The 13239-nt window shown below is 50.4% G+C and overlaps 2 protein-coding genes across 3 annotated transcripts in view; one reads left to right on the plus strand and one right to left on the minus strand.

Annotated features, from left to right (window-relative positions):
• Nucleotides 1-13084, plus strand: part of LOC142771849 (uncharacterized) — a 145144-nt gene extending 132060 nt beyond the window's left edge. For both annotated transcript variants that reach the window (XM_075873755.1, XM_075873756.1), the window contains exons 8-9: nucleotides 2861-5360; nucleotides 12613-13084. In XM_075873755.1, the coding sequence (XP_075729870.1) occupies nucleotides 2861-5360; nucleotides 12613-12682 (2570 nt within the window). In that variant the 3' untranslated portion in view covers nucleotides 12683-13084. The remainder of the gene's footprint in view (nucleotides 1-2860; nucleotides 5361-12612) is intronic.
• Nucleotides 1-13239, minus strand: part of LOC142771850 (major facilitator superfamily domain-containing protein 4A-like) — a 421560-nt gene that overhangs the window by 286076 nt on the left and 122245 nt on the right. The gene's annotated exons all lie outside the window — the stretch shown is intronic.

Here is a 13239-nt window from a genome sequence, read left to right on the forward strand (position 1 = left end):
AATAATGGAGCGTGTCCAGGGTCTGGCCCCACGCTGCGCATCTATGTGGGAGACCCGAGCAGTTTCGCCTCAAGCAGAATAAGTTATATGGAATGCATGTCGTATACTAGGAGCCAGGGCGGCTCGGGTTTCGCGCTATACGCCGATATGTGTACGCCCCTTTATTATTCACGCTGTAGCCTGTGCGTTCATAATTCACCCTCAGTGCTTCGGTGCACCGTAAATAGCCGATGCAGACGCTCAGACGCTGCCGAAAAAGTGCAGCCTCTGCGGTAGACGTCCTTTTACCAAGTCACGTTCCCATGAAAACCGTAAGTTCAAAGAAATGGCCGCGAGCTCACGCAAAAAAAAAAAAAAACACGTTAGCTACTGTTCTTTTTTTTTTCTCTGAAGCGCTTGATTCGAAAACCACTCAACCATTATAGAATAAATTATGATCGCACACAAGCTGGTGGGATATAGTTTGCATTAACTGTCATTCACACTTTGATGGTTGACACCGGTAAACAGATATGTTCAGCATATATGCATGCTTAGTTGTCATCTCCTACGACTCACGTTCCGCCACTTTTTTTTTTCTTGTTAAAATACATTCGGTATTATTTATATGCCTGTGTCTGTGTGCTTTCTATTTCACAGGATTATTATCTCGACAACAATTGCTTCCAGTACTTATCACATCTTCTTTGTAACCACCTTCCATCTCATTGTTTCCGTTTGGCAGATACGCTTTCGAATTTTATGAGGTGAAGTCTAGCTTTGTCTAAGATGTGTAAGTGACACTGAATCCCCGGATTGAATGTCACTTGGACACAAACAGCGAGCGCAAGATTCGCGTTTCGACTTGACAAAACTATCAAAATGAAGTATGAGTGCATTGTCGAGCCACCCCCCCCCCCCCCCCCCCCTCCGTTTTTTCTTGGGGTCCTGTCACGCGATATCACAGGTTGGCGAAAATTGTGGAGCTCACTCAGACAGGCTCACGAAATATATTTTGCGCTTAAGACTCACGAATATTTTCATCAACCGCAGTCACTCGATCGGACTCACTTTCACCATTATGTTAATCACTGGCACTCACTCAGACCCATGGCTTGATCTGAGTTCAAGTCCGGGTCAGTCCGATTAAATCGTCCCACGAGTCCGTCAGCTTAAAATTAGCTATGCACGATATATAAATTCACCCAGCCGCGTTGAACGTACAGCAGGCGCTGTTGAAACGAGCCCAGCAAAATCGATCAGTGGAAGTAGTGACGTACGTGCGACAACACTTGTCACCACGAATGTGCCAGACGTGCGATTCCTTCCGCGCCTACGGAGCAGTTCGCAGAGTGCGTGACCTGTTTCCTTAAACTGCGCGACATCAATTCACTTCACTGCGCATGCGCTATAATAGGCCTGCGTGACGAAACTCGGGCAGTACTCACGTAAGCCGGGTTTCCCCCGCAATTAATGCATAATGACGTAGAACACGACAGCGAGGACGAAGTCAACCCAAAGGTTACATGCACTAAACTCGCAAGTATTTAGGATTCGGAGCTTTAGCAGCCATGCGACGTATTTTTTACAGCTGTATATGGCTAGGAGAAACGAAAGTCCGTTCGGCAGCGATGTGATGAGCAGTCTCCATTGGCTGTGTTATCAGTTACGTCGTACCGAAGCACGCGCGCCATTGGCTGCGTTGTGAGTGACGTCGTCGCAGCCGTGGCGCCGAGCCCGCGCACAACAGTTTCTCCGTGAATGTGATGGTAGAGTGTACTAGAAGTTCTTCTAGTACACTCTAGTGATGGATTGCGGGTGCGCTGCTTTCGGCGGGAGTCGAATTCTCCACACATTGGTGTAGGCTGCGACGTGTGTGACCGTCTGTGGTTCGAGAACAACCACTGCGGTTAAGGCATTGCGAAACGCATTTAACCGCTCATTACTATCCCCCATGACCGGGATCATGCTGAGACAGAATGGGCGGCATGTGAAATAAACTATGTGCTAAACGCAAATAAAGGTATGTTTAATCTCATTAATAAGGACGAACATGCAACCAGTAAATGCTAAACACTTTAATGCCACGTCGGGTTGAAGCCACCGCTAAACAGCTGGGCGCACGTTTCAACTTTCGTTAGTTAACAGTTTGTACGCAGTACTTGGGTGGTTATTTTTTTATGAACGAGGTCCAAGAATATTTTTCCACCACGCAGGTCTGCCTTCACGATTTTTTTTTTTGGGGGGGGGGGGGGGTCAGGAGAGAGGACACTTACTCATGGCTTTGAAAAACAACTATTTTCATTATATATAAGTATATATTCTCGGTGAAATACCCTCTCCAAACAAATTTCGGGGGGACATAACACCCCACCTGAGTTTTTTTTTTTTTTGGGGGGGGGAATATCGTGAAATTCGTGTGGCGGTTGCTTAGCCTCCACGGCACACCCCTTGGCTACGTGCCCGACTACAGAAAGCCTGTTTAGCACGAGGATAAAATAATCCTGAGCACTCGCAATATAGTTAACCTTATGTACTTAAAGGCAATATTTAAATGCTGTAATTATGACAAGTGCTACATTGAATATTACTAATACATTGAATCATCAGCATGACTTATTCCATCAAGAACGAACGTGCGCAGATCACGGCCCACGAGCTTGATGGTGTGCTTTGATAAAGCGTTGAAACACCGCGTACACAAAAAAATTATGTTTGTCGTAAAGAAACAGGTAGAAAGAGGGGGCGATATGCGAATGCACGCACAGGTTAGTCTTTGTTTAAAGCCTTCGCTTACTATGGTCTTGTTATTGCGGCCTATGATCGTGAAACGTGCGGGATGCTTGACTCTTATGCATTGCGTTATTGTTCTTTTTTCCAGAGGCCGGCGTAGATTTGGCAGCTGTGGCGATACAGCAGGGACGGGACCACGGCCTCGCGGGCTACACCCGCTGGCGCCAGTTCTGCGGTCTGCGACCCATCGACGACTTTGACGGCCTGTCGCGCGTCATGAGTTCGGACGCCGCGTTCAGGCTGAGCCAGCTGTACCCCACGGTGCACGACGTAGACCTGCTCCCCGCCGCCCTCGCCGAGACCCCCGTGGAGGGCGGTCTGGTGGGTCCGACACTCGCTTGCATCTACGCCCACCAGTTCCGGCACCTGCGAGTATCCGACAGGTTTTGGTTCGAAAATGCCGACCAGCCATCGTCCTTCACCGAGGACCAGCTGCGCGAGCTACGAAAGACCAGCCTCGCCCGGGTCCTCTGCGACAACGTATTCTTTAGGTCCGGCGGAGGAGTGGTGCAGCCACGCACGATGAGGGTTCCGGATCCTTGGCTGAACAACCTCATGTCGTGCGAGGACAGGCTCCTGACCGACGTGGACCTGGACGCCTGGCAGGAGGGCTCCAGACTGCTCAACGTACCCGACTCTGTTCTGCAGGACGCTCTAGCCGACCTGGCGGCTTCTCAGGGAGGCCAGTTTGGCAGGTTCAACAGCAGAGGCGGGTTCATGAGGGCCACATCGGGATCCAGGAGTATACACAACCAGTCCGAGGCCCTGGAGCTGGCGACGAGACGTCTACTGAAGGCTATGAAAAAGGGCGAGAGCAAGCAAGACGTCATACCGGCACTCAGGCAAGTTGATTTGTCCAAGTTCGCCACAGAGTTCGAAGAACCGGCCGCCTGCGAAGAAGAAACCCTCGGCCCCTGCGATCCGCGCACACCCTTCAGGACACTTTCAGGACGGTGCAACAACCTCAGGCGGCCCAACCTGGGTAAAGTTGGGCACAGCTTCCGAAGGGTTCTGCCAGGCCTGTACGAAGACGGCGTGTCTGCGCCGCGCTCACGTAGTGTCACAGGAACGGCGCTTCCTAGTCCTCGACTTGTCTCCTTCGCGGTCCACGGAGACACCAGCCGCCCACACCAACGCTACACCATGATGCTCATGCAGCTGGGACAGTTCGTCGACCACGATATCGCGCACACGCCGCTTGCCGAAGGTCCCAATGGAGAGACTCTACGATGCCGAGCTTGCGACTCACCGCGCCGAATCAATAAAGAGTGCTTTCCCATTCGCATTCCGAAAAATGACCCGCACTTCCCTAGTGTCAGCCGCAAAAATCCCAACATCCCGCAGTGCCTGCCCTTCACGAGGTCCATGTCTGGGCAGAGGACACTCGGAAGTAGAGAACAGATAAATCAGGTCACGGGATATATGGATCTGTCCACCGTTTACGGCTCGGACGACTGCGCCAGGGAAGAGCTCAGGCTGTTCCGCGGTGGGCTGCTTAACATGAGCGCACACCCAGCTGGAGTGCAGTTCAAGCCGCTGCTATCTGAAGTGGACGGCGCCGCCGACTGCATATCGTCCAACGGCCGCTGCTTTATAGCCGGAGACACGCGCGTCAGCGAGCAGCCCGGTCTCACTTCGATGCATACTATAATGTCGAGGGAACACAACCGAGTGGCACGCTCTCTCCAACTCCTGAACCCGCACTGGAACGATGATCGCCTCTTTCAAGAAGCGAGACGCATCGTGGGTGCCATGTACCAGCGGATTGTCTACTCGGAGTTTATACCACGGACGCTGGGCTGGGAATCAGTGAGTCGCTGGGGTTTGAACCTACTCGACGAAGGTTATTACACAGGATACGACCCCAACTGCGACGTAGGATCTTTCAACGAGTTTGCGACGGCTGCGTTCCGCTTCGGTCACACGTTGCTGCCCCCGGTGCTGAAGTTGGTAGGCCCCGCGTACGACGAGCTGGGAGGCCTCAAACTCACCGACGCGTTCTTCAACAGTCAGACACTGTATCGTAAAGACAGGTTGGACCAATTGCTGCGAGGCCTTCTGTCGACGCCCATGGAGAACTTCGACAACCACGTAACGAAGATGGTGACGAACCATCTGTTCGAGTCCAAGACGGTGCCCTTCTCCGGCCTCGATCTGGTTGCCATCAATCTTCAGCGGGGTCGCGACCACGGGCTGAGGACCTATAACGACTACCGCTCTTTCTGCGGCTTGTCGCGCGCTCGTTCCTGGTCTGACCTGGAGGGCCACATTCCGCGCACGACGCTGCAGGCGATAGCCGGAGTGTATCGCGACGTTGAGGACGTGGACGTGTTCACGGGAGGACTGTCGGAGTTCCCGTTGGCCGGTGCCGTGGTTGGACCGACGTTCAGCTGCCTTCTGGGCTTCCAGTTCCAGCGGCTTCGACGCTGCGACCGCTTCTGGCACGAGAATGGGGACGCCGTGACGCGGTTCACGCCAGACCAGCTGGCGCAAATCAGGAAAGCCTCGTTGGCCAAGATCATCTGCCAGAACTCCGACACGACGCGGTTCATTACCAGGAAGGTGCTAGACGTCTACGACCCATTCCTGTGAGTGCAACTTTTCAACATTTTTACTTTAAACATTTTCGCTTCATTTAATTGCTGCGAGGGAGTGCACGATTCACAACTGCCCGCAGGCAACTTAAGAGCAACAATTCTGAAAGAGCTTTACTGAGTCACGCACGTTGAGCTCCTGTCTCTTTGTGAACAGTATAGTGCTGAATTTCTAGTCCATCCTGTTTTGACTTGCCACCCACATCCTGTTATTTTATTGTTTATTTATTTATTTACTTCTTTATTTATTTAAGAATGTTCCAGCCACGAAAAGTTATCGCAAGAGTGGAGGTAGCAAGCACAATATAGTTTTGCTCTGGCTGCACGGACCCCGTACCAACAAAGCGGCTGAGCGGGACGTCACTGCTCCCTGTATTAAAGTTACATTCAGCGGCATTACTGATCGAAAAACCTAATGGATGAATCATGACAGAAAAGCTCGTAAGAAAGAGGTCTGGTAGATTTGCATACACAATAGTGTGTGTGTGTGTGTGTGTGTGTGCGTGTGTGCGTGTGTGTGCGTGCGCGCGCGCGCGCGCGCGTGTGTGTGTGTGTGTGTGTGTGTGTGTGTGTGTGTGTGTGTGTGTGTGTGTGTGTGTGTGTGTGTGTGTGTGTGTGTGTGTGTGTGTGTGTGTGTGTGTGTGTGTGTGTTCATAACGAACGTGATACGACTGCGATGACTTTTTCGCGCTGTCAGGCACTGGACGAAGTGATCACTGAAAGAGACACACGTTTGCGGTTCATCCTTGTACCACAAACTTTCCTATGTAAGACCCGGTAAGAAAATAGAATAAATCAAAGAAAAACCAAACGCACTGCCAAAAAAAATTGGCCGCAAATTTGCGCGCTTTGCTGCAAAATGTCGTCGGAACACAATAGTCTTCTGTTTGAAGAGAGAAAACAAAACGCTTATTTGAAGTTCTGCGTGAGAAAATTGGTGAGTAAGCGCTACTTATGGATGCCATCTGGCAGCAATTTCAAGAAACAGAAGTTTTTCTAGAACGTAGAGCCGTTCGTATGTGGCAGCATTGTGTCGTTTTACTGAAGCCAGGAAGCGGCCGCTGTTTCCTTCATAGTGTCGCATAGTCGGCGCACCGTAATAAGCAGTGCGGTCTTTAAAGTTACGCATCTATGCCTTTAAATAGTCACACACTGCGTACTACTTACGTATTGATATTCACCTGATTTATGCGTAATACTCGATTTTCGAATGACAATGTTCACAAGTATGGACGCAGCAAGCAGATCAAGGTGGCTGGGCGTCGATACCTAAACTTACGCCGGATGACTAAGTCGTGCGATTGACAGACCAACAGAAAGATCAAAATCTTTGCGTTGAAGTATCCCCAAAAAAGATTAAAAGAAACACGTGTACTACATAGGTGATCAACGAAGAACGCTTGCCAAGTACCACATCTAAGTTAACATAACTGTTTTTAAAAATCAAATTTTTATTGTCAAGTCACTTCGTCCCGTTCCTGGCAGCACGAATAAGCCATGCAATCAACCAACTTGCCCCCATAGCCATCGGTGTGGAGGTTAGGGGAACAAGGGTGGGTGGGGGGGGGGGGGGGGGGCTCCTCTTTAGTTACCAAAGAAGGAGTGGGGGGCACAAAGTATTGACGTAATACTTTGTGCCCCACATGGACGTAATAGCAAGGGAGTGCGTGCGACGAACCTTCGGCCTCACTCCCCTGAAGGGGAACTCCGCTGATGCCCATACCCATATATCAGCTTCACTTCCCAATTGCTAGGCTTATTAAAGTCGACCAGACTGAACAACTTGTAAGCGTGCATTGGGAAGGCGCACACGTACCCTGACGGTGCCCTTTCACCTCTCCTCTCTGTTTTCTTTAACGTCCTCACCCCTTATCCCAGTGCAGGGTAGCAAACCGGACGCGCGTCTGGTTGACCTCTCTTCCTTTCATTTTTCATTTCCTCCTACTCTACCTTCTGAATCAAGCCCAGCGACGTATGCACGCCGAAGCCTGTGCCCTACTAGTTCACGTTTATTTTGCGCGGAACCTTTCCAAATGGTATCAAATCTACATTGGGCCGAGAATGTTGGTTCTAGGTACCTTTCAAGATATTGCGACCCACCTCAGTGTTATAGTGGTTATGTTTATCGACTGCTGACCCGAAAGTCGCACGATCGAATGCCGGCGGCTGCGTTTACAACGAAGGCAAAGATGCGGGAAGCCCGGGCGCTTAGATTTAGGTGCGCGTTAAAGGACCTCAGCTGGTCAATATTTACGGAGCATTCTCCTACAACGAACGCTGGTCATAAAGATGTCGTGGTTTTGTGAATTAAAATGGCTAAAAGTATTATTATTATGAGCTTGTGTCCCTATAGCTGTGGCTTATGGGTCTGCAGCGAGAAAGAGATTGCTATATACCGACAGAAAAGCTAGAGCAGCTGCGCGTCTTGCAACTAGTCAAAATAGGCGATAAAAGGAGTCAGCCACAAGCAGCTTACATTCGCTGAATTTCATGCCGAACGGTTGTGCCCCCGCGATATCCGACGACAGCGCAGCTCTGGCCCATTGGGCTCGCCCTATACGCCATCTCCTGACGCCGACAAACGCTCTCGTTGAGTGGTGCCCCGTCCTCGGACTTCTGCAACCGTGTCCATCTTTCCTATATTCTCCTTACTACCGTATGTGGCTGTCCCTGCACCTCTCTCTCTCCTCCTGCTCCTCCCTCTATTTCTATACCTTAAATTCCTCCGTATCCTTTTTAATCTTTCGTTAACCCTATCCACTGCGCAGAACTGTGGAGGTGCCCTCCATTGAGAGAAAGGCTGTAACGGAACTGCGCTTATTTCTCCATTTTATCCTTTCAAAAGTAACTTTTAGCGTCGCGCGCTTGAGCAGAAACGCCCAGCTGATTCTATACGCGTGTTTTTTTTTCTGTTTCCCCTCTTGTGGCAGCCTCGTAGCTCAGGTAGACCAACTGCAGGGGCGGGGCATACACTGCGAACAATGCCATTCCTTGGAGAAAAGCGAGCGGGACAAGCTTTCCTACGCGCTTTCGATGCGCCGTATCTAGTCGTCACGAAGATTCTTCTCCGCGCGAGCGAGTGAACTCGGAAAAGGTGGGGGGGGGGGGGGGGGGGGGAACGTTTCTCGCCCGAGAAATGCGCCTTGCATTGCAAACCACAGCTCGCATAGTGGCCGCACCAAGCCACTGACCGGAAAAAGAGGGCGCGTCGGTGACGGGCGTCGCGTCGTTGGAAACGCGTGAAAAAGCGCTGCACCACCATCAGCAGCAGTTCCGTTCCCATTGCAAAGATTTTACGGATGCATGTCCTAGCTTCACATCGCCGGAGGTTCGAGCGGGCAGGGCGCGACTTTCGTTTTCGATGGCGTGGTTACGCGCGTCCTTCCACTGGTTTTGGGTGGAGTTGGAACACCGACGGACGACGATACGGAAATGTGCTTCCATATGAGCGAGAAGGGCACGCACTTACCTGGCTTTCTCGTCGTGTACTTCTTGTCTCGCTATCATTCTTTCACTTTTTGTTTTTACGTTTGTCTTCGTTTGAAGTGACCGATCCCTTGTTCGTAGTGTTCCTTTGCTGTTGCTTTTCTCTAATTGTATTTGTTTCTCTTAGAGATGTGAGAATCTGACTCGGAAAGAACCCGCTCGATTGCAATGAGGATGAAGTCCGTGAAGCTTGAAAAACAAAAAAGGGGGGATGGGGAGGGGGCAGAAAAAAGGCAGGTACTTGAAGGCCGAATCGAATTCAGCCTTGATTCCTCCGCGACGCTGCCACATAAACACTATGTTAATCTCTCTTTCGATCTCTCTTTCGATGCAGGAAGCAAACCAACAGAATCAGAAAAACAACGCCTTAAATCGTTTTCGCACCTTGTGTGATTGTTCTTGCTCGCATGCTCGTCGAACGTGCGGCCTTACGCCACAGCTGGTTATTACGAACGACTGAACTTCGCTTGGTGTTGTTTGCATCGCAATTCAAGCTTCCCGTTCAGGCCAGCGCCTTTCTTCAGTCCCTCCACATTGATAAGGGTTGCCTGTGCATCCTGAAAAGGGCGAAGTACTGCTATCACGCACGCACAGCTGCCTACTCCCACGGTACGCGCGCGCATATATCATATCTTCGGGAGCTCCTAATATTCGCCACAGAAAGTGAAGAAGCAAAACTTTATTTTTTACTACTCTTGCTATTCTAGTGAAACCCCGAATCGGCCAACAGATTGTAAGTGGAGAGCCAGGTGGTGCGTTAGCATTTTGCACGTGCATGCGCGCTTAATCAAAGGTACAGTGGCGGGCAATTATGAAAAGGAAGGCTCAAATTGCCTTTGATACGGCATAGGGTCCAAACGAAGTTGCCTTGGAGGAACGGTTTCGTGTCTCATGTATAAAACGGTGGATCGTCGTGCTCAGAACAACGCGAGTGACATCTGAAGCTTGAAACGAGCCACATCTGAGCATACGCGGCGCCATTGATGTGCCTGCAATGTAGTTTCTGGCTTATTTATTGCAGCGGTCGCATTTCAAGAGAAAAAATGACCTTAAGAGAATTGAAAATGAATTTATTGCAGCCACGGGGATCAAATGGGAGTGCCGCCATGGTGGTATAGGGGCTAAGTATACACTTGGCTGCTGACCCGCAGGTCGCGGGATCCAATCCCGGCTGCGGCGGCTGCATCTTCGATGGAAGTGAAAATTCTCCAGTCCCGTGTGCTCAGATTTAGTTGCACGTTACAGAACCCCAGGTGATCGAGTTTCCGGAGCTCTCCACTACAGCGTCTCTGGTTTTGGGGCATTAAACCTCTCATATCAATCATCAATCAAAGCGATACAATGGGGCAGAAGCTGCCAGTAGCACATCAATGGCACCACGCATGTTCAGAGATGGCTCGTTTCAAGCTTCTGATGTCTCTCGCACTATTCCGCGAACCCGATGCTCCGTCGATTTAGACACGAGAGTTTACCACTGTACGAGAGGAAACACACAACTCACGTTTAAACAATTCTGGAGATGTGCGAACAGTAGTGGGATGGACTGATATGCAAGTTATTGCGGTTCGCATTTCACTTGAACACTTAAGTTACATGAACCCGTTTCTACGTGGTAACTCCGTTTGGACATCGTGCCGTGTCGAAGATAATTTAAGTGTTTCCTTTCGTAACTTCTCCCCTCTGTAGCTTGATTACGCGGGCAGGCCCATCGAAAATCGTAACGCACCGCCTGTTTCTTAGAGTTACTAGGGAGTTTTCCAATAGCGTACGCTAATTTAGCGGGTGTTACGAGCGTATAGCGCTTGCGTACACGGGCCGTGTGAGTTTTTGTATAGCGTTTGTCCCCCGCAAATGCTGACGCACGCTCGAATAACCGACAAAAGGGACTTTGCGGGCCGCATGCTATCCGAGATTTCCTGTGCGCCAACCGCAAACGCTATAGTGGTGGTTAGCGTTATGACGCACGCGCAGTGGCAGTGACCGCAATGTATATCTTACGCAAAGCTTTGCGTACGCAATTCAAAAACTCCCAACTATCTCCTCACAAAACCAGGCCGCACTAGGAAAGCAGGAAACAGTTCCCCCGCACACGTGCTCGTAGGGGGCGCCATACACTCAGGAGCAAGACTAAACCCTCCAAGTTGCAGCGCTCGTTGTTTCCGGGGTCCGGGTCAAAAGCAGCGCGCGAATTTGGGAGACTAAATAAGCCTGCATGTAGAGCTATCAACTTCCACCGCGAACAAGTGTGGCCAGTGGATGATAATGCACCGCTTCTTTTTGCGCGTGTGTCCTAGAGGTCACCCAGGGGGCGCAATCATCACTGCCGGTGTCAGTCATTTACTCGCCTGCCTGGGCAAAAAAGTCCAGACCTGAGCACCCTCTCTATAGCGTGTTCGCAACGAAGAGTTCCGGTCTGCACCGACTTGCGACGGAGATCCACCACGATTATGCACACAGCGCGTATGATAACGCCTTGCATCGAGCGGGTAGAGTGAATTTCGTGCCTGAAGGCGGCTTAGGATAACACTCAGACAAATCACACGTTAGTTACGCGCATGACTCTATGTCCAAGCTGATGCTGATCGCTACTTAAAGCAAGTCGTTACATCCTACTTTTTCGTCGATATGCTCCATCTCAGCCAATACACCCCCACCCCCCTCCACACACACACACGCACGCACAGCCTCGACTGCACGCTATGCAACATGTGTCTAGGTATTTCGCCTGGAATAATGATTATTATCGGTTCATTCATATGAAAATGCACACGAAGGGGAGGGGCGAGGCGGCCGGCCCCCTTAGCCACGTACGAAAGGGTAGCGCAAAGCCTACCCGGTAAATGTCTGCCTCATAATTGACGTAATCGGGTAGGGGCACTGCCATGAACCTTTGACATCCCCTTTACTTCCCCTTGATGGGAACTTTGCGCACGCTCATATCAAACTATGTAGACTGCAACATGAAAGATTATGCCAGAGACCTCAAGCTGCATGCAACGTGTAAGACCTGACAAGGTCATATGTGGAGTTTTTCTAACCATAATAACTTCACGCAAACAAGACATCTGCCTTGAACAGCCCTTACACCATCGCGGCCTTCTCCCAAGCCCTTTTTATTCTAGGCATGCGATACAGTGCCAGCCAACTTTCTTGTGCACTGCATGTCATGCTGTACCACTGTGAAGAAAGCAAATCTCTCAGCTGAGAACTGTTTTCCACATTATCATTACCTACGAGGTAAAAGTGTACTCGAATCCTCCTTTCAGCTCTCGCCGGAAAGTGAGGTCATCAGGTATGGTCGTTTTATAATATTTAGGTTGACGTATACGGAAAAGCGGCCCCGCCGCGGTGGTCTAGTGGCTAAGGTACTCGGCTGCTGACCCGCAGGTCGCGGGTTCGATTCCCGGCTGCGGCGGCTGCATTTTCGATGGAGGCGGAAATGTTGTAGGCCCGTGTACTCAGATTTGGGTGCACGTTAAAGAACCCCAGGTGGTCTAAATTTCCGGAGCCCTCCACTACGGCGTCTCTCACAATCAAATGGTGGTTTTGGGACGTTAAACCCCACAAATCAATCATCAACCTACGGAAAAGCCTCAAACTCTGAATGTTAGGAGTCGCCCTGACCCCTCAAGCTTCCTTTCCTTTTTTGTTTTTCCGGTATTGAAATCTGTTGTGACTATCATACTTCAAATGCGTACTTTTCGCTCTGTTCATTACTTCTACCTAATTTTATTTCTTTTTTTCTTCTCTGTGTTCGCAGCAACCCCAGGGTCTCGTGCGGTAGCATACAAGACGTGGACCTCAACTTCTGGAGGGCGAACCTAGTGTAGGCAAGGAGCTAGAGCCACGACTAAGACGTTCTTGTGAGAGCGGCGAAAAACCGCTACGCGGCGCTGGAGCGGCCGTCGTCGCCCCCACGCGGTAACGACGAGCTCCAGAGAAAGACTGAACGTGATACTGTGACGTCACGGGCCGTCATGTGACGGAAGTGTCCCACCAAACGGCATTCAACGAGAGAGCACTCCGAGGGATCACGGCTGCGAACTTTGCGGTTTTACTTTTCTGTGTCTGCCACAGTGTGTGTGCGTTAACGTGTAACAATTGTGTATTAGCGTATTTCTTCTGTGAGTCTACTATGACGTATTACGTTTCACAGAATTCCCGGCTACAAAGAAGAAAGATGGTGTGATCATGATCACGTAAGAAGAAATATAGTGTGATCATGATTATGATGTCACTTTTATGCGCATCCTTTGCGAAACGATCAACAACAAATAGCAACCGTAAGCTCCTAATCAGGCCTTGCGTAGAGTGCTATATACAAACTGGACACTCAACCTCTTCCGTCTGGTTTTCTGATTGTATCTAGTACTCTACCCTGTTTCCC

The sequence above is a fragment of the Rhipicephalus microplus genome, chromosome 9 (assembly GCF_043290135.1).
Source record: "Rhipicephalus microplus isolate Deutch F79 chromosome 9, USDA_Rmic, whole genome shotgun sequence".
NCBI classification, from domain to species: Eukaryota; Metazoa; Arthropoda; class Arachnida; order Ixodida; family Ixodidae; genus Rhipicephalus; species Rhipicephalus microplus.